The 26280-nt window shown below is 50.3% G+C and overlaps 1 protein-coding gene across 1 annotated transcript in view; it reads left to right on the top strand.

The window, feature by feature from the left end:
• The window catches only part of LAMC1 (laminin subunit gamma 1), a 114289-nt gene that overhangs the window by 68209 nt on the left and 19800 nt on the right, over positions 1–26280 (top strand). Inside the window, 14 exon segments of the mRNA XM_061550499.1 lie at positions 4969–5273; positions 9605–9735; positions 10468–10634; positions 14778–14966; positions 15514–15631; positions 16253–16351; positions 17156–17292; positions 18994–19116; positions 20311–20500; positions 21194–21306; positions 22059–22280; positions 23096–23284; positions 24312–24554; positions 25306–25459. Of these exon segments, the coding sequence (XP_061406483.1) occupies positions 4969–5273; positions 9605–9735; positions 10468–10634; positions 14778–14966; positions 15514–15631; positions 16253–16351; positions 17156–17292; positions 18994–19116; positions 20311–20500; positions 21194–21306; positions 22059–22280; positions 23096–23284; positions 24312–24554; positions 25306–25459 (2380 nt within the window).

The following is a 26280-nucleotide window of genomic DNA, read 5'->3' as shown; positions in this document are numbered from 1 at the left end:
ATGGCCCTTCATAGCACATAATAGGGGCCACAGAGTTTCATTATTTTTCATTTACACAGCACCTTGAGATGCGAAACTACAAAACATTACAAACCTTCTCACAGGCTGCACCGTCGGAGCAGCACTGCTGATCTTGAGCCGCCGAGAAAAAGCATCGCCTTCCCAGCAAAGGGTTACTCGCGCGACAACACCGATCAAAGCAATACTTTTACAACAATTAGGTCCTAAATGCAGCAGCGGTTTCTTTTTAATGTTCGTACATTTCACGGCTCAATTGATCTTCAGGATAAAAGCAAAATGGAATTCAGTTGGGAGTCTTTTTTAATTTGCATAAACACCTGAAAATACAAACGTTCACATCATTTAAACGGAACACCTCCCTCTGTGCCTCCTTTGCTTTGTTTATCGGCTCGCAAGCTCGGCTCGTACGTAGGCCGGGATGGGCCAGTTCCGCAAAGCCCGTTGTGTTTATCGCCGCCATTGGGCTGTCTGGTGGGCATTGTGCCACGGAACAAAATTACAAGCCTCCTTCCACCACCACCACACCCCCCGCTTAGCAGCTGGTCATCTTCAGGGCCTCAATTTTCATCGCGTGTGTGAGACTCGGAACAGCTGGGAGCAAATGACGGAAATCATTAGGGGAAAGGGTCTGAGAAAGTGCCTTGACACTTTCCAAAACCCATCGTTGGTCCCCTTTTACTCACGAAGCAGCTGCCAATTGTCACATTCCGCTGGTCCTCCTCTACCCGCCCCCACCTCCCCCAAAAAACAAAATTCTTTGCAAGAAATCCATAATTTGGGAGGTCAATGAGTGGCGCGGCGCTTTGTTATGTAACAGAGTGTGCGTATCGGGTCAATACGCCTGCTGACAACCCGACGACATGCGTTTCACTACGGTTCCCGTATTTACGTGTTTCTTCTGCCGGAGAGTTCACATTTCTTGGTGGGGATCAAAAGATTTGAAGTCGATAGGCCCTTTTATCGGCGGATTTTGGTGATTGTGCTCAAATCGGAGGGCCCTTGAAGCGGAGGCAATCTGCGGCGTCTGGTTTAAATGTGCCTTGGGGGAAAAGCTTCAAAGCGGTCACCCAAAGAGTTGCTCGCCCATCCCGCCTTGGCATCTCACCACCACCCCCTCCTTCTCCTCCAAACCCTTGTCCCTGGGATTCCAGTAAACAAAAGGGATGCTTTTGTCCTCGGCTTCTTTATTTACTTCTATGATTTGCTCGTGTTTGGTGGGGGGGGGTGGGCGTGAGAGGTCACGTTGATCAAACACCTGGGTGCGACTTTGTGGCATCATTACGGCAGGAAATGACACCATAATGCCACCCCACAACGCCCTGCGGGCCTCTCGAACGGAGTCTGCTTTTTAGCAAACAGTGGTTCGCTATCCCGGCTCCACGGTTATCGTGTCCCCTCCGCCACTCGTACACTACTCTGCATGTACATACGTTGAACTTCTTTCGCACCGTACGTAGCCAACCGTACAAATTGGAGGTTCCCCAGCTTCTTGAGAGGAATGCCCTAAATAGGATTGTTTCATCAACACGGAGAGCATGAGTGAGGTTAAGGTTCCCCAACCTCCCCCCCCCCCCCCCACTCGAAGCTCGCTTCGTCAAGAAGGAATTTATTATCGTATGTCACGCACACTGCCGTGTTCCGCTGAGCGTTTTTTTTTTGCATTTTAACGAGAATTGTTACGATTTTTTAGATCTGCAATTATCTGCATGCCAGTGACAATTACCCAGAATGCACCCGATCTCGTAAAGCTAAGCAAGGGTTGATCCTGGATATTGCTTAGATGGGTGACCACCATGGCACACCAGGTTGTCATAGGCAGCTGCGGTGCTCTGCTATATGTGGTGGTCAGCAAAATACAATACATTGTTGTACGGCACGCTGCCACATCTTTGCTCCCCCTCCTTCGCAAACCCGCACTGACCAGCATGGTGAAGTATGACCACGTAACCTCTGTCGCCTGCAAGGTATGAGGAAGTCCCCCATCCATCAATCGATTGGCAAGCGCAAAAAAAATCTACCTTTGTTTTGTTTTATGAATGAATGAAAAAAAACACATTTCAAAGAGGTTTCAAATAGATGAATGCCAGGGTCTAAAACGCACTTATCTCTCGAGTGCTGGGTTTGTGCATTTAAAGCCCCCCACCCCCACGCCAGGCCAGCAGAGTTCCGTGCCAGATGCAGAATCAACTTTTCTTTTGAGAGGAGACACGTGGAGAAGGAGGAGTTCCCGCCCCCCAAAAACTTCTGTTCACTTCAACTGTGGCCATAAAACGTCGCCCAATATTGCGCAGGCATGTTGGTGTTTCTTTCCGACATTTATCTTCCAGCCTCGAAAAGGTTTAGTGCTGCAACATCTGCTTTTGACAATCCGGCTTCTGTTAAACGAAAACCTCCTTTTTTGCTCTTGGGGAGGGTTTTTTGTTGTTGTTTTAGTTGATTGTAAAAGCAGTGTTAGAGTCCATGACTAAGGCATTGTGTGAAAGAATCTCTGCAATCAGCCACCACGACTCTTCTGTTGAAGCTCTCTGTGTTTTAATCTTTACTCACCTACTCCCCCCCCATGTTTTTACTCTATACTCTCCCATTCTCTCTCGAGCCCTCTCCCATCACCGCCTCCCACATTCTCTCCCACCCACCCACCCCACCATTTTCTTCCGTTCATCCTATAGAATCCACCGTAGGGATTAGTAGCCATGTTTGTGGTGTGTACTCGCCCGCTGTTTTACAAATAAACACCACGGTTCCAACACAAAGAGCAGCAAGGACAACATGACCAAATGGAACTCAGGTGCAGTTGGCAGGTGTTGTTTAATCATTATTCCTGTGGAAACTGGGGGGAGAATGGGGAGGATTGGGGGTCATGAGGAGGCGGGGGTCACGGACCCAGCTGGCCCATTACAGAGTGAAGTTAACAAACTATTTGAACGCTTTCTGCCAATGATGAGAAACTCATCGGGCACGAAGATGCGGTGTGCAGGCTGGAAACAAATAAGAGCAAGAAGTTGGATGTCTTGATAGCGGAAGTCGTCATTGTTACCATGGGATCAGTCCTTCCAATCATGCCTTGCATGACAAGTGACCATCGACATCCATATTTACATGTAAATATTATTTTATACCATCGGCCCAAGGACAGAGTTGTGTTTATATTTGAATTTTCCCATGATGATCCTTAATGGCACGTAGTAAATTTGAACACTGCGGGGACAGTTTGGCACTGCCGAAGGCCCGACGGTATTTTCTCACCATTTACGGAAAAGCACTGGAATTGGTTTACGGTGAAGTTGGCTCGTGGAAGCTTTGGCTGGACCGCAGGATTCACTGGGGGAATCGCATCCACCGGCGTCAATGCATGCCGAGAGCATCAACGAGAGCGAGAGAGAGATACTGTTAGCTCCCGGGCCAGGAAGCTGCCGCTGTGCATGGATTAAAGGGCCTTGTGATCAGGTTTATTTGTGCAGAATAAGGAATAATAAAAAATAACCGTGCCTTAGGGAAAGCACTTCCCCCCCCCCTCCCCATCAACCCTGGCCTGTCCATGAAGTCTGTGGCACACATCCGCTCTCCCCCCACTCGTGAGAAGCTTCGACGGCAACGGCCTCAAACTCGTCAAGTGAAATGTGCCGTGCGTCTTCCGTGTTTGTTGACATCGAATTCCCGGCGGTTCGGAGGGGGATGCACATAGATGTCATCGCCGAGCGAGCGAGCGAGCGAGCGAGCGAGCGCCGCGCGATGATTAGCTGTGTAATGTCCTGCCACGCAAACTATGGCGATGATTGTAATGACAGGTCATTATGGCTTTGCTCGTCTGGCGTATGACAATGGGTGGATTTTTTTGTCATCCTTCTTGATTGGGAACATTGACTTGTGTTCTGTTTTTTAAAGGATAATAAGTACACTTGGGAAAATAACTCTGCGTTTGGGGGGAAGCGACAAAATATTTTGACACTTTGCTAAATTACACTGCAACACTCGGTTCAAAGTACCCGAAATGTCCTTTTGCTTTAAGGTGTTTGCGTAAATTTTTTTCGAACATCTCTGTAATGTGCCGTGCAATGTTTTCTGTAAAAGTGTATTAGTTGATTTTTTTTTAATGTCCGTGAATAGAAATGGTCAAAGTGTCACCGTTGTAAGTGCCCGCTTCAATATAGAAAATGCACAAAAACTTACGATTAGCGTAATTGGTTAAGTAAGGTGCGAAAGAAGTTCTACATCCATACAAATGCAAGAAATGCTATTCGAGTCTGCCAGGAATTTCCTTGGCACGTCCCCTTTCAAATCTGTAAATTACGAGAAAACAACCAACGCCCATTATTTACGTTTTTATTTATCCAGGAAAGCCTTGCTGGGTCACACAAGACATACCCATACAAAGCGATAGATAACACTAAAATATCCAGACGTATGGCTTACAAAAAAATATCGGTTGCCGTATTATATCTGCTATTCATGCCATTCGTAGGCTATAAAGAAGGCGCTAGATTTCACAGATGGGTATAGTCTTCCAATACTGGTCAATGTTGGCAATGTGGTTTTGTCCAATTAAATAATTTTAAGGCGATTTAAAAAAAAAACATTTGGCAATTTTTGATCGCATTACCATCTCCTGGCCAGATCGGTGCCTACAGCATACGGCACCTAAGTACCTCTTGGCAGCCTGCCATTCAAGCACGAGCCAGGCTCAAGCCTGCTCGGCTTCTGAGATCTCGCAAGGATCGTTTGGCTTCGCCGGGGATAACGTTGTGCCTACCTCGGCACGCCCGCGCGCGTTTCGATTTCCGTGCGACATCGCGACGTTCACTTCACGGAGGATGATTTGTTTTGTGGGGATAAAGTGTGTTCCTCCGACCGCGACACGTGGTTTGTCATGCGCGGGAAAGGCACGGAGTCCGACATCGCAACACCGTGTTCCGTACTGATGGACGGCGTTCCGCTCGTGTCGCGCAGGCAAGGCGTTCGACATCACGTACGTTCGCCTCAAGTTCCACACGAGCCGGCCCGAGAGCTTCGCCATCTACAAGCGCGCGTCGATGGACGGCCCGTGGACGCCGTACCAGTACTACAGCGGCTCCTGCGAGTCCACCTACGACAAGCGCAACCGCGGCTTCCTGCGCTCGGGCGACGACGAGCAGACGCCGCTGTGCACCGACGAGTTCAGCGACATCTCGCCGCTCACGGGAGGGAACGTCGCCTTCTCCACGCTGGAGGGGCGGCCCAGCGCCTACAACTTCGACAACAGCCCCGTGCTGCAGGTGCCCCCCCCCCGACACGCTCACTCGCTAGGCTGCGTCGCGCCACCGGCGACGTTCGGTATTCTCACGCCGTACTCGTGGCGCGAGGCTGTCGCGGACGCGTAGCGCAGACGAGCGTAGTGTGCGGTCGCTTGGGGGTGGCGGGGGGGGGGCGATATTGCTCAGAGGTTTTAGCCAATGCAGTAACTTGCGCGTAACATTTCATTTCTGTAAAAAATGTGAGCCGGCACGCCGGCACACACGGCCTACTCGCATGTAACATCACAGCATCTTTTAACTTCCAATAACATCACGGGATATTTAACGTCCGCAGTGAAGCAGGCGGACGCGTAGTTTTGCTCAGTACGCCCACAGTATGAATCGTGGCGGCCACTGGGCTATAACCGTAACTTCTGCAGCAAGCGGCAACCGCCAGGGTCAGGGGTTATGTTGAAGATAAATTGTTTGAACTTCAAGAGCGCATGACGGAAGAATTCCAAACTATCACCCGTGACATGTTGCCGAACACCTGGGGGACTCTTTCAAATTTCAATGCATTGTATGTCACGAAGGCAGACACTCGTATGATAACATCTTTATACTACCGAGTGTGTGTGTGCAGCTTCATCAAAGTAGCTCAAACTACTACCGTATATAATTAGAATGATCTGATTTAATGGATGATACCCTCTACTGAGTGATGATGAAATTGGCTCATGCGCAGGTGCTGTGTGGATTATTACATCGTGAGAGATGGTGGCAGATTGGGGAGGCCTTCATCCAGCGGTGGATGCTATTCTCCTATTGCGTGTGGCAGGAGCAAATATGCTCAGAAGCTAAAGGCCAAGGTCGAGGTCTGCTGGCCATGACAAGAGGGCATCATCAGGAGATATTGTTTTGTAGTTTTGCTCATCTCCCCCTCCATTTGAAGGAGCGCACAGTCTTCCGTGATTTACGATGTTGTCCATAATGTTGGTCGCATGGCCACAATTTCACTTTGGCCAGTGGCTTTTGAACATGGCTGATGACAATGATGACAATGATGGTGATATCCCTATCGACACCCTTTCTTATATTTTTTCACGATGGGTAGATTCTATAATAAGAGCAAAGGGGGGCTGCCAGTGACTGCGGTAAGGGCGAGGTAAAGTGTAAATTTTGATTTAAAACTTTCGTGACTGCCGGAATTCATATTCTTTGGTTCTTTCGGTAAAGTCACGTAGATGGAAAATAACAAAATAAAAAAACTCACATTTTCGATTTTTTTATTTTGTTATTTTCCATCGACGTGACTTTACCGAAAGAACCAAAGAATATGAGGTAGAGTGTCGTCGCCGCTGCAGCTTGTATGAACCCGAGTCGCCCATTGCCAGGCGTTGGAATTAAGTGGCTTGCGTGCTCTTGGCAACGTAACGACTGCACATTTTTTTTTAATAACGAAACCCGATACCTGTTCGGGGTTTTCATTCACGTTAACTTCCACTAACGTGCATTCCGCAAGTCTTTTTTCCCCAATTACCTCAGACCTTTTTTAATGGTTTCTGATTGGCTGCTCGAAAGAAAAAAACCCATAATAAATAGTTATAACAAAATTAAATTATGGAATCGGAAACAGAAAAATAGTTACGTTAGAATAAAGGCCTGTAATCTTGGGTTTGCTTAATTTTTTTATCTGCCTTTTTCTTTAATTTTTTCTGTGTTCTTGAGTGCTTTGGTCATTCTTTGATCATCCCGCCTGTAATGGTATCGTGATGTTACACTGTCATGAGTCCCACAGACTAGTGTTCCAAGTCTGCATGTGGAACTCCCTTTTTACAACCACATGGTAACATCCACATTGGCTAGACACCTTTGGCATGGTCTTGTGCAGAGGGAGACAGATTCCTGCCGTTGTTTCTCTTTATTTGCAGCACGTTGTAAACACATGAAAACATATAGCGGTCACCTCCCAAGACAACAGGCTCCACACCCAGAATCGTGATCACATCCCCACCGCAGTATTCCAATTCCCTCCACTGGCTTCCAATAGAGCCATTGGATCAACTTCAGGACGCACTCGGAATCTTCAAGATCTCACGTAGAATCGTCCCTTCCTCCCTCTCTCCTCTCTTGTCTCGTTCTGCTTCTTCATCGCTCGCCCTCGGTGCTTCCCTCGCTCGTTGTGAGGTCGCTTCTCCTCTGCTGCCTCCGTACTTTCGAACGATTTGTCCCCAGCTGCCCATGCTCTTGACTCCCCCCCCCCCCCCTGCCCCTTGTTCAAGTCCAGGCCCAAGACTGTGTCCCCCTTCTCTCCTCCGCCTAATGACTGTCATCTTAAATGTATACGTTAAATATAAATATGCAATATAAGCGTTCATCTTCTTGGTTCTTTCGGTAAAGTCACGTAGAAGGGAAATAATAAAATAATAAAAATAAACATAATAAAATAATTCTCACGACGTTTCGGCCACAACGCAAGCAGCCGTCCTCAGGTGAAGAACAGGTCTGTCGGGAAGACAGTGACTGAATGTTCTTCACCTGAGGATGGCTGCTTGCGTTGTGGCCGAAACGTCGTGAGAATTATCTTATTATGTTTTATTTTTATTATTTTGTTATTTCCCTTCTACGTGACTTTACCGAAAGAACCAAGAAGATGAATCCCTGCAGTCACGAAAGCTTTAAATCGAAATTTAATATAAGCGTTGTTCCCCGTGATGAACGTGTTTTACTGTTTTGCACGGCGTCTTGAGATGCAGTTGCATTTACACGTTGCACAAATCCGAATTCCATTGCAGTGTACGTGATAATATGTTGCATTTATGTTGGACTTCTTTTGTACCGTACGTAGCCAAACTTGCTAATCGGAGGTGCGGGGGAAGGACAACGTACTCGACACAAACAAAATCCGTAACATAGAAATTCGTTTTACATTTTTACAACGGCGACAAAATAAACATCTCCATTCAATTTCTGAAGGTCATTAAAAAAAGATGATGATGAACATCGAAATTGTTCGTGCTGGCTGGACAAAGGGTTAGGCTGCCACCTATCGGTCACGCTCTGCTCGGTGAAACGTGAAGAGATCTCCGCGATGGGGGCAACCCAACTTCCTGTTTTTATTTCACACCTCTAATGCACACGCGGAGCTTTCACCAGATCGTTGCTCACACGCGTGGGCCCTGTCACCTGGAGGCCGATGCGGTGCGTGACGACCTGGTGTCCAAAAGCAAAAAAAACGAGGCTTTTCAAAGCGAAAACCAGCTTGTGTCGGCACCGCTGTCGATGCTGCGAGGTTATCCGTTGGCGTGCGATGATTCACGCTTCTTGTCACAGCGACAGATTTGATAATTGGTTTTTTACCCTTCTATCTGGCAACAAAACTGACACCTTTTTTACAACGAGTCATGTTTGCATAGACCACAATACCTGCAGTCATAATGCAAACAAAAAATTAACTCTGATAATGTATGCACTGTCCTTGAAGTTGATTGGTCCACACCCGAGACAGCTTTTCTTACAACCTAGTCTCACATGGTGTTGGACCAGATGACGCCAAACGGCGCACAATGACTGCAGGTATTGTGGTCTATGCAAACATGACTCCTTGTAAAAAAGGTGTCAGTTTTGTTGCCAGATGAAGGGTAAAAAAACAATTATATTTTTTACTGGCAAATGAGGTTCCAATGGAGCGACAGATTTGTATCTGATGTCATCGGTTCCTATCTTTTGCTTTCACGTTAATTGCACGGTGAAAACGCGTGCACGTATATAGTGGCCACTTACCAAGGCCACTGGTCATTGCCAGACAGACCGATCCATACCCGTGTACGTTTCAACTTTTATTTATTTCAAGTTTCATTTATTAGGTATAGCCCAGTGAGCCATGCGGCTCTTGAGTCGGGTGCAACCACAACAAACAAAATAGAACAAAGAACATCTTAAAGCGACGACGCGCAAACAGAAACATCCTGGATAAACCAGCAAATCTTCCAAAAAAGTCACCTGTTTTGGTTTTCCCAGGATCATCTTTATTTTAGGTAGTTATCTTGGGAAATACTGCACAGCATATTATTCCTGTGACATTTAAAAGTTCAGTTTTTGTCGATTGGCGTAATAATACGCCGCTCAAGACAACACTGCATTGACCTTTCAGTTCCTCACCTTCTCCAGCGTCGTGAGATACTGATAAGTGGCCGGTGTGTAAAGTACCTCCAGAGGTAGCAGCCTATTCTCCACGCCGGCATTCATTCTATCGCGCCGCGCCGCTCGCAAGACGTGGGCAAGCCGTGCGATGCCGCTGCTGGATGGACGGCCGAGGCTCGTGCGATCGCACACGGCCTTGTGACCTCGCCTCGTTGTCTTGCCCGCCGCAGGATTGGGTGTCGTCCACGGAAATCCGCGTGACCCTCAACCGCCTCAACACCTTCGGGGACGAGGTGTTCAACGACCACAAGGTGCTGCGCTCCTACTACTACGCCATCTCCGACTTCGCTGTCGGCGGCAGGTTCGTACCATCCCAATCGAGAGGTGGCTTTTGCCCCGTCACGGTGGAGAAATGTTAACTACCTCGCCTGGTATGTAGGAGGTCTCGTGGGTTCGATCCCTGACGCCTACTGTATATTTGTAGTTTGCGTGTGTCTCTCCCTGGTGGTCGTGTGGATTTTTCTCCGGGTCCTCCGGTTTTCAATCTTTCTTATCTTATATTTATATAGCGCTTTTATCCAAGGCGCTTGACAAGTGTTATGAGTGGTACAATTAGGGTAATTAAAAGTGATATGGTGAATAGGGATGGGTGATAGGGAGGGCGGTTAGTGGGTCCCTCCACATTTAGACTCGACATGCATTCAGAGTATTTGGCTGCTCTACATATCCACATGATAAGCCACTTGGTTGAACTTTCATTAGTGATGGCCAAGTCGCTTCTGAAAGAGAGCTCTATAGCTCCGTGGATATCGTGTCCTATCTAAACGGCCAAGCTAAGTTTGACGAGGGACCCAGGGCTGTCGTAGTTATGGGGGCTCCTCTTTGCATGTTCGGTTGCTTCCATTTATTGTTTTGCCACCGCCAATGCCCAGTGCTTAAACCTTCTGTTGTCAATTATCTTTGTTGTTTCGGCGAGTTTTTTTGTGTGTTAAATGTGATATACGAATTACAAAACGAGCATTCTGTTTGGTAATTCGTTTTAATTATTATTGCCGCTCGCAAAGTAAACCACGTGCCCGCCCGCGCCCGGCAGGTGCAAATGCAACGGGCACGCCAGCGAGTGCGTGAAGAACGAGCTGGGCGTGCTGGCCTGCAAGTGCCGGCACAACACGATGGGCGCCGACTGTGAGAAGTGTCTGCCGCTCTACAACGACCGGCCGTGGCACCGCGCCACCTCGGAAAGCGCCAACGAGTGCACGCGTGAGTGGGACGCCCTCCCTCTTACCTAACCCCACCCCACCCAGCTGCCGCACACAGCCACAGCCACCCCGGCCACACCTTCTGGGGACGGATTTCTAAAGGGTCACGATGCCCTGGAAGGCTCACGCAAAAGAGCAAACTATTTGGTGGTTTTGTGGGCACTGCATCGCGCACTTTCAGATTGTGCTTATTATGTGGCTGTCTAGAATACTCGTCGTTTGTCGTTTTCCCCTCGGCATTGGCTACGTACATGCGTGTGTGTTCTAGACTTGACTGATGAGAAATAATACGTTGATGTCTCGGTGTCGGGTGCGTGGCTCAGAACACTGACTTAGACACTGCTGAGTTTTTGGGTTTGAATTTGGATTTGAGCCATCCGTGATGAACCTACGTCCTCAAATGTGTAACGGGTTATATGGTCTCAGCCCAGGCCACCAATGACCAAAAAAACCCCACACGCCTTACGTCGCTGACTTTTCATCTCAGTCCGGTCAGGTGGCTCAGCCGTAGGGTGCGCTGCTCGAGATTGTGAAAGGCTGTGAGCCGACGTTTCCATATTTGCAAATACTCCTTTTTGCTCTTGTTTGGGGTCTCCCTGTCTCCCTATCTTTGCACAACCCTTATATTAATCTGGCCACTATTTAATAGGGTAAGTACCGAATAGCAATACTAGCTGTACAAGTTGGTTCAAATTCGATCACGTTTACGAGCGTGGCTGCCCCCCTGCCCGCCCCCCATGCGTTACAGAAATCGAAATGCTTTCAACATTAGTTGAAAAGCATTTCGAAAAATTTATCGTTTTAGCATCGCCGTTATTTGGCATGCCAAGTAATTGATATAAAACAACCGAATGTAGATTATTTTGGGGTCAACGGAATCAGATTTTTTTTTTACCAATGATCGCATGATCAGGAAGATGCGTTTAGTTTTTAGGTGCGTTTTTAGCGAGGATAGCTGCAAAATATTTATTTATACTGGAGAAATCCCATGAGCTATATGAAGCTCTTTTTCACAGATGTCAACTAAGGGCGGTTCAGGAAAGCTACAACAACTACACAACACAAACAAACGATAGAAGTGCAAAGTCTAGTAAAGGTAAACCGATGACTATAAATAAAATACATAATTTCCACGTGATGAACCACTTTGTTGAGCTATCATTTGTGGCCAGGTTGCTTTTGAAAAAGAGCTAATAGCACAGTAAAATAATCCATAATAGGTCTTTTGGGTTATATCGCGTAAATATATAGATATGTCGTTAAAACCCGCCACCACCCGACACAGCCAACTAGTAAGGGTCGTCACGTAAACAGAACGTGGCCAATTCGACACGAGTACAGCACACCGGTGTGTTGGAGAGCCAAGCCGCAACATTTACAATCTGAGTACGACGTTTCGCCAGTAATTGCAACTAGCTTCATCAGGCGACAGCCAGATTTGTGGAGAAGTCCACCTGTTTCGTTCCTTGTATAGAGGTGTAGATGTGGTAACCACATTTCTGCGCTCTTGTGGAAAGTAAAATAAAAAAGTGAGTTTGAAAATTATTGAGTACACTTAGCAGGCCAAGGATATGGGCTTCGTGGAACACCGTAACTTGTTGCTGTGCAATCTGCTGCTGCCAGACTGTGGTGAGTGTATGTGTGTATGTTGAACTTCTTTCGCACCGTACGTAGCCAACCGTGCTAATCGGAGGTGCGGGGAAGGACAACAAACTAGATGAGCTATACAAGTTCAACTTGCGTCAGAGCAAAGGGACCCCTGAGCGGTGGTGGGCCGCGTCTTGCCGCACGATGCCGGCGTTGCCACTCGCAATGGCGGCGGCGACGACGGTGACGGCGGTGATGACGATGATGGTGACGACGACGATGGTGACGATGGTGACGATGGTGACGATGGTGACGACGGTGACGACGACGGTGACGACGACGGTAACGATGGTGGTGACGACGGTGACGGCAGTGATGACGAGGATGGTGACGACGACGATGGCGACGACGATGATGGTGACGATGGTGACGACGGTGACGACGACGGTGACGGCGACGATGGCGACGATGGCGATGGTAACGACGGTGACGACGACGGTGACGACGACGGTGACAATGATGGTGACGATGATGGTGACGACGACGATGGCGGCGACGGCGGCGACGGTAACGATGGCGGTGACGATGGCGATGACGGCGGTGTCGGCTGTGACGACAGTGACGACAGTGACGGTGGCGATGGCGACGACGACGACGACGGCGATGATGACCGCGACGTAGGCGATATATCCGTGACGATGACGACGATAACCGTGACGACGATAGCGGCTGCGGCTGGGACGGCGAGCGCGCGTTTCTTCTGGAGACCTTGGCCCCCTGCCTCGCGTATCAGCAACATCTTCGCCTGGAGCGGTCGCGATTGTTATTTTATTTATTTTAGACATTTTTGGGACGTTTGTTTTGAGACATCTCTACCCCCCTCCAGCTATTGCAACAGATGTCACGGGCGTTTTGCTCTGTGCACACACACAGACACGCACCCATACATACACACCCACACATGCATATACACACACACGCACCCAAACATACACACACACACACACGCACCCACACATACACACACATATACACACATTTTAAAAATGTAATCCTTTTTTTCTGGTTTAATTATTGAACATTCATTGCCTCATGGTCGCCTTTTAGCACCCTCTAAGTAGTTTTAACGGGAAGAGTTTGAAAGATCTGCCTCTTTGTTGTCAGTATTATGGGGTCAAGCCATAAAACATAAACAAGCAAAAACAAATTATTTTTGGGGACGTGACGGTTCGTGGCGCCGTCGGCCTCCGGCTTTATTTTAATGGGCAAATAAATAAAGGATGGAACCGCGAAGCCCTCATCCCGCCGTTCGCATCGGCGGCGCGCGCTCACCCGCGCGGTCATGCGCACCTCGACGCGTTTCCCAGGATTGCGCTACAAATGGCTACCTCCCGTTGACTGGCGGCCAACGCACTCGGGGGTCACCTCCCCCGCCCCCAACCCTCCCGCGGGCCTCCGATACGCGTTGGTGGGCGGGCCTCCGATACTCGTACGCGGGCGGTATAGCGTGGGGCCACCCTGTGACCGCCACGGGCCCACGCGGGTGGATCCTGAGCCCGGCCCTCGTTGCGTTCGCGTTCGGCTCGGCATTCCGCTGCCGGGGCGACGGCATTATCTGCTGGGAGGGAGGACTGCGGCGAGGTAAAGGGTCCATGTTTTTTGCCTCGCCGAGGCGACGCAGTGTTACGCCGCTGTGCGGAGGCCCGGCCCGCAGAGAGATCTAAGTTGAAACTTGTTGTTAATGTGCCGCGGAGTTGAGCGACGTCGGGGACCGTGGTAAATAACAGGTTTGGTTTGGCTGACCGGGGCACTCGGAAGTATTCCTGGAGTGAGGAGGTACCCTACCTGCATAAACGCTTTGTGTAGATTTTATTTTTTCTATTACATTCGCTCAGCAGAGACCATAAAGACTCGATGTGGCGGGAAGTAATTTTAAGCTTTGGCGTTGTCGCTGCACGGCGTGACCGATGGGTATTGTTCCCGCACCTCTTGTATTCCGTAAAGTCCCATAATCCCTCATTTCCACGAGCCTTGATTCCGGGAGCCCATTTGTGCTCGCAGTATTTCTCTCAGCAGGCTGCGCTCTTCCGTACGAGCTCTCTCTGTGTTGGGGATCAGGGCACTGGGAGTGCAGCGTTCAGAGACTAGCGGGCATTTACGAACAAATGTTCAGATTTTTGCTTCGACTGCCCACTCCGCGAGATGAAGTCTGGTGACCTCTAGATTTCAAATCCAGTGCGTTAACCGTTACACCATGGCAGCATCCCTGGAGCTCTCTCCCGCCGCACATTCGCAGCATCAAAGCGCCGTCCACCTTCAAGCGACAGTTCAAATCTCTCACCTGTCCAGGTTCTCACCTGGTTAGGCTGACACATGAGGAACTTTGAGCCCTGGCACCGCGCGTCGGCGCTTTCGATCGAACAATGCGTCAGATTCGTGAAATATTCGCACAGTAGATTTTGTGTTTTATTATGTTTATCATGATGACGATTGTTCTTATTATCCATGTATGTCTACCGTCTTCTCACGACGAGTGCTCATGGTTCCCCCCGTGCAGTGTGCGACTGTAATGGCCGTGCGGACGAGTGCTACTTCGACCCCGAGCTGTACCGCGCCACGGGCCACGGCGGACACTGCACCAACTGCAGGGACAACACGGACGGCAAGAACTGCGAGCGATGCCTCGAGAACTTCTACCGGAGGAGCGCCAGCGAGCACTGCCTCCCCTGCAACTGCAACCCCGTGGGTAAGGCGTCGAACGGAGGCGGGTGGTTCATCGGCGTCGTGGGCATCATCATCGTTGGCATCCGCAAAACGAAACATCCTTCGTCGTGGCAATAGTAACGATGGAGGCAATGGGGTGCTGCTAATTCAATGTTGACCAAAGTAATCAAATTATCTTGAATTTGTGCCCAATTTTGTTTGGTGTCGGACGTTAAGCAGGGCTGAAAATCATCCCAATGTGAACCCAAACGCTCGTGAATGGAATTGGCCAAACATACCACTGCAGAACCATACTGAAATTTGCTTTTGAGAATCAATGAATTGTGAATTACAAGTTTGTGCAGATGATTTAGTAGGTGCACGTGTGCTTGATTGCCTTAGTGCCTCCCGTAGAATATTTAGAGTTTCACGGCGAATTCACTCCTACGTTGTCGACGGCCTGGTCGGCGTTTCCACGATCGCACACCGGGTCCTCTATTTTAATTTCCACTCGCGAAGCTAGTGGGCTTACCAGCCGCGAGAAGGGCGGATTCCATTTAATGTCCACGTCGCCGTCACTGCCGCCGCAGGCTCGTACAGCCGTCAGTGCGACGAGCAGGGCCGCTGCAGCTGCAAGCAGGGCGTGATTGGCGAGCGGTGCGACCAGTGCTTGCCGGGCTTCCACTCCATGGACGAGGCCGGATGCAGGTGAGCGCGGAGGACACGGTTTGCTCGTGGGGGTTGGGGGGGGGGACCAGTGGCGCGTGGCTGTTGAGCGTGCAGGTGGTGCTGCTGCTGCACCAGGGCGCAGGCGCTGGGCTACAAAGAAAGGGGGGAGGGTGGTGGTAAATGAGACAGCGGTGGGGGGGGGGCCCATTTAATTCATTGCACCAGGGCCAATGCAAGCCATGCTACGTCACGGGGGGGGGGGGGGGGGGGGGGGGGTGGTGGGACAACTTCCGAATGTAAGAAAAGGGAGCTGTGATAGAGGACACCCCCACCTGTTTTGTTGTCAGCTGGGGAAAGAAAAATCGGACATTTGGCAAACGCTTCATGCAGGGGACACCCGGCCTTTCTGAAAACCAGGACTGTCCCTGACTAAAGCCGGTAATGATGTGGCCATACTATACCATACGAATTCGGGTGGTCCTTGTTTTTTATACGTCTTTTTGTAGTTGGGTTAAATTATCCGTGACTGTGAACTTATGGCCTAACCGAAGGATGTTCAGGGGGGGTCACAACCGTGATCGCAACGCGTACGCCTATACCAGACGCGTCTCGGCGGACTCTCGGGAGAACGCTCGCTCGCTGTTTGTGCGCGCAACGCAGGCCATGCACGTGCAACCCGGCGGGCACCCTGGAGGAATGCCAGCCCGACACGGGGCGCTGCGTGTGCAAGGACAACGTGGAAGGCTACAACTGCGACAGGTGACGGCGCGCGGCGGCAGGGGCGCAAACCCACCACTCGCCAGAGGTCGCAAACGGGTTTTGATTCTTTACCCGTACCCGTACCCGGCCACACCAGGGTCGCAAACGGGTACCCGTACCCGGCCGGGTACGTGTAGCCGGGTATCGGGTAGGGTACGGGTATCGGGTACCCGGTTGCGACCTCTGCCACTCGCACGCGCTCAACGCCTGTCCCCCCGGCCTCCTCCGGGCGGCACCAGTTGCTGGGCTGGTGTCGGCTGCAGACGAACGTCGTTGTTCCGCCATCTGTTGTTGTTGTTGTTGTCATCGGCCTGTAACTTCTCACTGGTAGGCAAAGGTCCTCGCCCCCCATTTGATTCGATTCCTGCCTTTTCTTGGTTGCCAATGTCGAGTAAAACTGTCTCAATGAATTGGATGAGATGGCAAACGTCCTCCGAAATCCCTTGATTTGACCACTCAAGAGATTAGTTGATGAGTCTTGGTTGCAAGAGTGTCAAAAGCCAGAGTTAAAACATGTACAACATTGACTTAAAGCTTTCGTGACTGCAGGAATTCATATTCTTGGGTCTTTCGGTAAAGTCACGTAGATAGGTTCAAAGAAAATAACAAACCTATCTACATGACTTTACCGAAAGACCCAAGAATACAACTACAACAATTAATAAATGAACGAAACGTCAATGCACGGAAATATTGACGTTAACTTTACACTACAGTTACACGAGATTCTTACCAATGTCACCGTTGGCGAGCTGCGATTTTTAACGCGAGCCATTCCGGCACGCTTGTCCCCTGCCTTCCCAGCTGCAAGCCTGGCTTCTTTAACCTCAACGCGCTGAACCGCAAGGGCTGCACGGCGTGCTTCTGCTACGGACACTCGTCGGTGTGCTCCAGCGCCCAGGATCACTCCCTCCACACCATCTCCTCCGACTTCCACGCCGGTGAGCACACTCAGCCTCGTGCCACGACTTTCATGGCTGATGTGGGGGAGGGATTCAATGCCACCGTGGTGAAAACGGGTGTCGGCACCCTGGGTCTCCCCACGCGACAGTTGAAACAGCGGAACAGGTTTCTTAAATGTCCTCGCCTCTGCCTACCCAGTAGCGTAAATTGGATACATCACCATCGGCAGATTGTCCGCGGTGGGGAAAAGTGTGGGTACATTTTAAGACATCTGGTCAGTTTGCAAAGAGTTGGCCAAAATTCCCTCGAGTGAGGGGGCCCTCTGGAGCTCTCTCTCTAGTGGATGTCATTCTGCCAGCAAGTGGCGTAAATAGGCCTCGGCAAGGTAAGGTAAAAGTGTAAAAACAACGAGCCTACCTTTACCCTACCTTTTACCCTTTAGCAGGTAAGGTAAAAGGTAAAAAGCAACGAGCCTACCTTTTACCCTACCCTTACCCCTTGGCATGTCGACACTTTTACCCTTTTACCTGGTAAAAAGGGTACAATTACCTTACCTTGCCGAGGCCGAGGCGTAAACAAGAAATTTCATGGCTGCACCTTTTACCTTCTTATTGCAGGAAGTAACGAGATGTCGGAAGTTGCATCGGTATAACTTGAGGCCTCTTAACAGAGCCTTGGGGAGAGAGGTGGTGCGGTGTTTGCGCAATGTGCATTCTAAACCCAGTAGCCTGATTTTGATTTGCAGTCATGCCTACCATCGGTAGCAAGTGATATCTGTACCAGTCCAGAGGCCACCCTTTTATTTTTACCCGCATTGACCAGTATGGTGAAGCATTGGCTTGGCAAAAGGGGTCATCGTTACCAATTGGTAATGCTAAATACGGTGGTGTGACATGTCAGTCAATTAATTTTTTTTTATTGTGCCGTTAATAAAAAATATATCTGCATCAGTGATCATCTGCAGAGGTCTTCCGGTGTACAAGTCTGTAACTGATTTCTAGAGTATCTCAATGTCATTATGTTAGGAAAATAATGATTATCTTAGGAAATTTATTATTTTAGAAAAATAATGACCGAAGAAGCTGTCATGCCTTACAGTCATTGATTACTTAATGAGTTGTGTTCATCGTTTAAAGGCAATTTATTCCTCAATAAATATAAAATGTAATTAAAATCACACATTTTATTAACCAGCTGATTTTACCATTATTGCCTCTGTTATTGCCTCTGATTATTTTTCTTTGTTCCTCGGTGTCTTACTCGTGAAGTCGTTTTAAAGTCTCCTGATGATAAGTAACGAAACCGTGAATTAGTCTTAATTAAACAACTTTGGAAGCAACAACCAACACCTTCCCGTTCAGTAACAATAACCATCGCTCGACTGTATCTCAACAGTGTTGACTGTCTAAAAGCACGCGCTACTAAGCTCTCTACCAACCCCCCCTCCTGTTGATGTCACACCTTAGAGGAACGAGATTGTTTCCTCTTAAAAATGTAATTCGAGGGGCTGTCGGCCCTCACCTCCCCCATCCCTCACCCCCCCTCCCTCCCTCCCCCATCGGCTGACTCGGCTGCGTTGGGATCGTCTCGTGCGAACGGCGTCGTCGGATCGAGCAAGCTACGCAACGCGCTGTGACGGGATAGCGCTTTTTTGAAAAAAAAAAATGGAATTCAGTTCTTTCGTTTGTGTTTTATTGACGTCATCGTCGCTCGGTTGGCCGCCCTCTGTTGCCGCCCAGGTCAGGACGGGTGGCTCGCGGAGGAGCGCGACGGCAACGCCTTCCAGCTGACGTGGAACTCCGCCGCGGGAGAGCTCTCCGTCTCCTCGGAGGATTTCTATCCCATCTACTTCTTGGCTGCCGGTGCGTTCGTGCATCTGTGCCCCCCCCCCCTCCCGAAAGGAACCGAAAGCTTTGTCCGTTAGATGACTTAGCGATTTTATGGAAATGTGTTTTTTGCCACACTGCGTTATGACTCGAGAACCAACGGCAGTAGAAGTAGACCAAAAATATGCAAAAAAATCTGCCTTTCCAATTGGCAGGTTTGTTTTTTGAGAGGACGTGACCGGATTAGCAGAGCTGGGTTTAATTGAACCATTGGTTGGTTGTGATTGCTCGCTACAGAGACAGCTACGTATGTATTTGTATGTTGAACTTCTTTCGCACTATACGTAGCCAATCGTGCTAATCGGAGGTGCGGGAGGGGGGGGGGGACAACAAACTAAACTTAAAAAGCAACGAAACAAAAAAAGCAAAAAACTATTGATGAATGGCCAAATTGTGATACTTTTCAAATCATACTACTATTGATGTGTTAAAAGATGTCCGTCCGTCTGTCATTCCGCTTTCAACTCAATAACAACATCTAGGAAGGGGTTGTTGCTACTGTGCAACCTGGCCTGCAGTTGCAAGACGACGTCAATGGCGCCACCGTGGCTGATTTTATTTGTGTCAAAATACAGCTTGACAATTTGATACATTTGGCTGTCACTAACCGTTAAAACAGGCCTTCGTTATTTTTCAGGGGCAGTTCGAATCGGTGGCAGGCAGCCGATGCACTAGCACAGTAAACTGATTAATGTTGCACAACACCCTGACATCGATCCGGTGAGCTGCGTGTTTCCATCAAATGAATGTTTTGCGACCGCAACTTTGACATTGCCGGCCTCCTGTGCCTGGAACAGTCCTTGGCATCGCACGTCAAAAGCCATATGAGACTAGGCTCTAAGGAAAGCTGTCTCGGGTATGGACCAATCAACTTCAAGGACAGTGCATACATTATCAGAGTTATATTTTTTGTTTGCATTACGACTGCAGGTATTGTGGTCTATGTAAACATGACTCCTTGTAAAAAAAAAGGTGTCAGTTTTGTTGCCAGATGGAAGGATAAAAAACCAATTATCATATTTTTGACTGGCAAATGAGGTTCCAATGGTGATGTTCAATGTTTTCGTTTCTTGTTTAGCGTCGCTGTAGTAATTAATGGCTTCTAATGTGACAACGCTGTCGGATTTTTCGCCATCACCATCATGATCATTATCCCATTTTGTTCTGCAGACAAATTCCTGGGGAACCAGCTCCTGAGCTACGGCCAGAACCTGACGTTCAAGTTCCGCGTGGACAACCGCGACGTGCGCCTCTCGGCCGAGGACCTGGTGCTCGAGGGTGCGGAGCTGCGCGTGTCGGTTCCGCTCATCGCGCAGGGGAACTCCTACCCCACGGAAGAAGCCCAGACCTACCACTTCCTGTGAGTCCCTCTGCCGCCGCATCGCCGTGACCTCGGTTTAAAGGAGGTGTGGTGGGGGGCGGGGAATGTTGCCACATTCAACGTCGAATTAACTTAAGGCAAATGTTAAAAAAAACGCGGTAGGAGTGATGATACGATCTGCCTTTGTCATGTATTCTGCTACAGATTTTGGCTCCGGTCGATGTTTTGTACCAACATTTTAATTTAGATGGAGGGGTGGGGGGGGGGGGGGCTTAGCCCCTTTCAGCCCCTTTCAGCCCCTTTCAGCCCCTTTCAGCTCCTTTCAGCCCACCCGACGCTGTGGGGTTATATCTCTGTTTGACAGCGTGTGACCCGTCAATCCTGGGGGAGATGCAAGGCTGGGCTCAATTTTAGATAGATCTGTCCAGAAAATTTCGGCGAGCATGGAACACCCCACATCCAGCGTACCTCTCGCTATGGGCCGTGCATACCAGTCACGCGCTACGAGCTCCATTCTACCGGCGGTCTAGAAATTCTATTCGGCGAGGATTTAAGCCCCGCCTACGGCAGAGAGGAGAGTAGAATGCAAGCGGAAATCTCCGTAGGATCGTAGCAACGTGAGGGGGGCGAGGAAGAAGTCACAGGAGTGACTTCATATCATCAAATGGGATCTCTGTGTTGTGGTGTTCTCTTGGTGTGTGTGTGTGTGATCTTTATATTGTGTGTTTTCAGGCTGCACGAGGTTGCTGAGTACCCATGGCGTCCACAGCTGACCACCACCGAGTTCCAGCGCCTCCTGTCTAACCTCACGTCCGTCAAAATTCGTGGCACCTACAATGCCCAGAGTGAGTCCTGACGTAAAAATAAAAACATTAAGTCCTCCGCCGCATTCCCTGTGTCAGTTGGTCTTTCGGAAAATTCTGCATTCGTGAACATTTTCAAGAACATAAACCCTCGCAGATGGAGAGGGTTTTACTGTCTCTCTAGGCCGGTGGATAAATAGGGCATTTTGTCTTTTCCTTTTGCATGCTTTGCATGTGTTTGTATTTGGTGGGCCGTGCCCAAAATTATATTAATTGGGTGGCAGGGATGGTAATTCACACACCGATATGGGCGGTGGTCCCTCATTCCAGCCGGGTCTGTGTCAGAGACCCAAAAATCATATTTCTGGACCCGGCACACCACATCCAGTATACATATCGCTATGGCAGTGGCTATTAGTGACATGCCTACTTCAATAGTTTTTGCGAGTAATTAAGCCCTGGATTAGAGCTACGGTGTACGTTAGGAAACCGCCCGCTGTGCAACGAGGTGGTGCAGTAGAGCAAGTACGTTTTTGTGGTTGTCTACTGTCCATATTATTTTTCCGTCTTTTGTCTACATACAAAACGACGCCAATGCAGGACCCTCTCCTGAAAAAGAAATGTATCTTGAGACTCGGTGAGCATTTTCCCAGGCGAAGAACTGGCTCGTGGACGCCGTTATTCTTCCACGCACATGGAGCATCGTGGGTTTGGAGGAGATTAAAAGAAACGAACGGGAAAAAAAAAACCATCCCCCTTGTGCTGTCCGTTTCTCCTGTCTGCGTGGCGCACAGACGCGGGCCACCTGCAGGGCATTTCGCTGACGAGCGCACGGCGGGGGCCTGGGCCCCCTGCGCCGTGGGTGGAGCGCTGCTCGTGCCCGCCTGGGTACCAGGGCCAATTCTGCGAGTCGTGCGCGCCCGGGTTCACCCGGGAGGAACCCAGCAAGGGGCCCTTCAGCAGCTGCGTGCCGTGTGCCTGCCACAGCCACAGTGCGACCTGCCACCCGGAGACCGGTAATCGCGACGTGACCCCCGGTCTTTGCTGGCAGTTCACACAATCCTTTGACTTGGGACATGTCTGCTTCCTCAAGTTCTGTTTTATCTGCTCTTCTTCTTCACCCAACTGATCTGTCTCCACTCCTCCTCACTCCGTTCTTTGACGTAATTTTGCCAAACAGGTGCACGGCTCTGCCTGGCCGCATGCTACCATCCACGCTGTACGTGTCCATAAATGCTATCAATTGGAAGGGCAGATGTAAAATTCCTCTTTGGGGATCGACTCTATCATCCCTGGTACAGCCAATAAAATTAACAACGATCATTCCAGCGGACAAATTGGTTTCAGCCGTGCAGATGTAGCCTTTACCCCACCAATGTACTCGGGGGCCCACCGAGAGAAAGGATAACATCTTGCGATGGTGAGATGTTTCCTGCCTTGCCTGGTATGCAGTAAGCCGTGGGTTCGATCTCGACCTTGACGCCTGCATATTTGGAGTTTGCATGTTTTCCTTGTGGTCGCTTGGATTTTTCTACCGGGTCCTCTGGTTTTTCCTCCACTTTAGAGTATTTGGCTGCTATACATTTCCACATTGTAAGCCACTTGGTTGAGCTATCATTTGTGGTCAGGTAACTTCTGAAAAAGAGCCTCATTGCTCAGTGGGCCTTACCTTAGTTTAGGTCACTGCCACCCAACCGCTCCACGCTCGCCTTCTCACAGGACAACTCGCTCACGCGACTCGCTCGCGACGACCCGTTATGACATTCGCCGCGCTGACGCCGCTGCGGCCGAACGGATCGCTAACGCTCGTGAACCGCGGCGCGCGGCGCAGGCGAGTGCCGCTGCGAGCACAACACGGCGGGCCGCAGCTGCGAGCGGTGCCGGGACGGCTTCTACGGCGACGCGACGCAGGGCAGCGACGACGACTGTGCCGTCTGCCCCTGCCCCTCGGGCAGCTCCTGCGCCATCGAGCCGCGTGCTGGGGAGGTGGTGTGCACCAGCTGCCCTGAGGGCACCACCGGTGAGCGCGTGTGGGGAGGATCCCCCTCCTCTCTCCCCCTACCCCCCCCTCTCTCCCCCTACCCCCCCCTCTCTCCCCCTACCCCCCCACCGTTCCCCATCGTTGGTTGCTCCGTATCCATGATGAAGGCTGTCTCTGGTACAGACCAGTCGGTTTCAAAGACATTATCAGAGCACGTTCGTTTGCTATGTTTTGCCACAAGTACGGGTGGTCAATGGCGTTGGAACATCTTAACAGCTCCTGTTTTATTGCCAGAGACGGTAAAGCTTAATTCTTATTTTTTGCACCACGTGGTGTGACACTCTGCCGCCGCCCGCTCCATCCTGCTTCTCGGGTCGTACGGCGGCTGTTTATGGAACCCCCCCCCCCCACCCCATACCCCCTCTAGGCAACCGTCGTTCCCAAAGCGGGTCTTGAAAATCTCAGAATGTAAGCGACTGTTAATGAGTAATGAAGTGATCTGCTTTCTGCTGCAGGCTGATCGCACCTCCCGATTAGCACGGTTGGCTGCGTACGGTGCGAAAGAACTTCAACGTACACACATACATACACACGTACACACAAACATACACACGTACACACATACACTCTGTTGTCGCTCTCACACCCTCTGTGTCTGGGACATCCATCGCTTAATTGAATTTAGCAGGGGCTTATCTGGCACGACGACCACCTGATTGTGACGTTGCCGCTCTGCATCTACATCAGCAGAAGAAGAAGAAAAAGCAGCAGGGGGCTTATCTCTAGGCATGTAACAATGAGCTGGGTCATTGTCATTGATTAAAATTGATTCGTATACTCGTGATACACGCATCGAATGGTGCGCATGAGAAACTGAGCGCAGTGTTTACGATGCACGGGCTCGTGATTCGTGCATCTCGCTTCGACGTTTATTTCGTGGGGCGGGGCGGGGGGTGTGGAGAGAAAAAAAAGGTGTAAAATCGAGACGATGGAAAGCACCCCGAGCAAAGATTTTCTTTTTTAATGACCAAATCTCGACTCGTGTCGTCACCGCCCCCGGGTGCAGGCAAGCGCTGCGAGCTGTGCGACGACGGCTATTTCGGCGACCCCACGGGCCAGGAGGGGCCTTCGCGGCCGTGCCGCAAGTGCGAGTGCACGGAGAACATCGACCCCAACGCGGTGGGGAACTGCGACCGGCGCACAGGCGAGTGCCTCAAGTGCATCTACAACACGGGCGGCTTCTACTGCGACCGCTGCCTCGACGGATTTTACGGCGACGCCCGCTCGCCGCTGCCCGACAAGTGCAAGCGTGAGTCCGCGCCCCCCCCCCCCCGCTTCTCTCTCTCTCTCCCTTCGCGTGGCCGGTGCCGGAGCGATTTCATCGCCCGCCCCCACCAACCAGAGAGTGGCCCACGGAAGTGGATACCACGCGTGTCTTCTGGCCCACGCAATAGAGGGGAGGCGCCCTCGCACCTGTCCTGCATATGCAGAGTAATGTTCGTCGCGCGGCAGTCAAATGGGATATTTAATTCGATCGCACTGCTAGAGACAAACACAGTTGGAAGTTGACACAGCTGTGCCCGTTGGCTGTGCATGCCACAAACTGTCATTGTAACCAATGCACCAAGTAAGTAGGTAACCGCACTCGACCGAGCAGTCGGTGATGGCCACATGCTGGGTCTTTGTCGCTGTTATATTCATCAATATGTGCCGATGTGCCGCCTGGGTGTGCGTGCGGAGGGAGTGGTTAGCGCACAGCGCTCCGAACCCACAAACTCTTTAAATTTTCGCTCACGGGCAACATCAGCGACGATTATTTGAATCCGTGCTGGGGCCTTCCCTAGGTCAACAACGCCTCAAATGAGTACCTGGTGGGGCTGTGCAAACATCGCCACTCGGAAAACAAAGGCTGTGCGCTGGCCAACCCCAACCCCTCGCGTGCCGTGCCAGCCTCCGTCGGTGCCACTCGCTAACAGCACTTGCCTCAGCAGTCTATTCAAGGCTACACGGGGGGGAGGGTGTGGGTCTCTTCATCTGTGTGCGTGCGTGCGTGTGTGCAGCCTGCGCATGCTTCCGTCTCGGCACGGTGGAGGGGCAGACCACGTGCAACCCTGTGACGGGGCAGTGCGTCTGCCTGCCCCACGTGGCCGAGCGCGACTGCCGGCAGTGCGAGGCTGGCTTCTACGACATCGCCAGCGGCAACGGCTGCAAGCGGTGAGGCCCCCCCCCGACCCACCCACCCACACTCCCCACCCTAAACTAAAACTATAAACTATTTTACCAGGTAAGGCCCACTGACCTATGTACCTCTTTTTCATAAGCAATTTGGCGACAAATGATAGACAATCGAAGTGGCTTATCATCACCACGTGGAAACTTAGAGCAGCCAAATACTCTAAACGCGTGATGTTGGTTCTAAATGTGGAGGGAAAAACCTGAGTACCCGGAGAAAAATCCACGCGACCACGGGGAGAGAGAGACACGCAAACTCCAAATATACAGCAGGCGTCGGTGTCGGGATTGAACCCACGACCCCCTGCATACCAGGCGAGGTAGTCCAACATGTCGTCATCATCGTTCCTCAATGTGATCACGATCGTCATTACTACCATTAATCATCATCGTCGTCATCTTAAGTGTCACCATCGTCATTGTCATTGTCCTCGTCATCATCATCAGTATCAACAATGTTCACTGCTGTGGTATGGCAGCTTGGATGTGGTACGAGCTGATTTCCTGGGTGAGAGTTAGAAGTCAGCCTGAAAGTGTGTAATGGCAACAAGATGTGTGACTTGTCTGCAGTCTGTGGTTTAATCCACACTGTGTTCATTTTGATTGGAAAGGTAAAAACGCCTCCGTTTCAACAGTGCAACTCATTGAGACGTCGGGTTGCTGCCGGGAGTTAGTTTTGCGTAAACGACTCCGTGTCACCACACGTTAAGAGACATCGTCGTGACAAGTTATCCGTCAAAATAGCTTGATTATGACCATAATTATCGCCGTTGTTTTCATCCCGAAGGAAAGCATTGCCGCGC

This window comes from Lethenteron reissneri, chromosome 12, assembly GCF_015708825.2.
Source record: "Lethenteron reissneri isolate LAM-NWPU_2019-01 chromosome 12, ASM1570882v1, whole genome shotgun sequence".
In the NCBI taxonomy this organism is placed as follows: Eukaryota; Metazoa; Chordata; class Hyperoartia; order Petromyzontiformes; family Petromyzontidae; genus Lethenteron; species Lethenteron reissneri.
The sequence above is the reverse complement of the archived record's forward strand: the minus strand, read 5'-3'. Positions and strand labels throughout refer to the sequence as shown.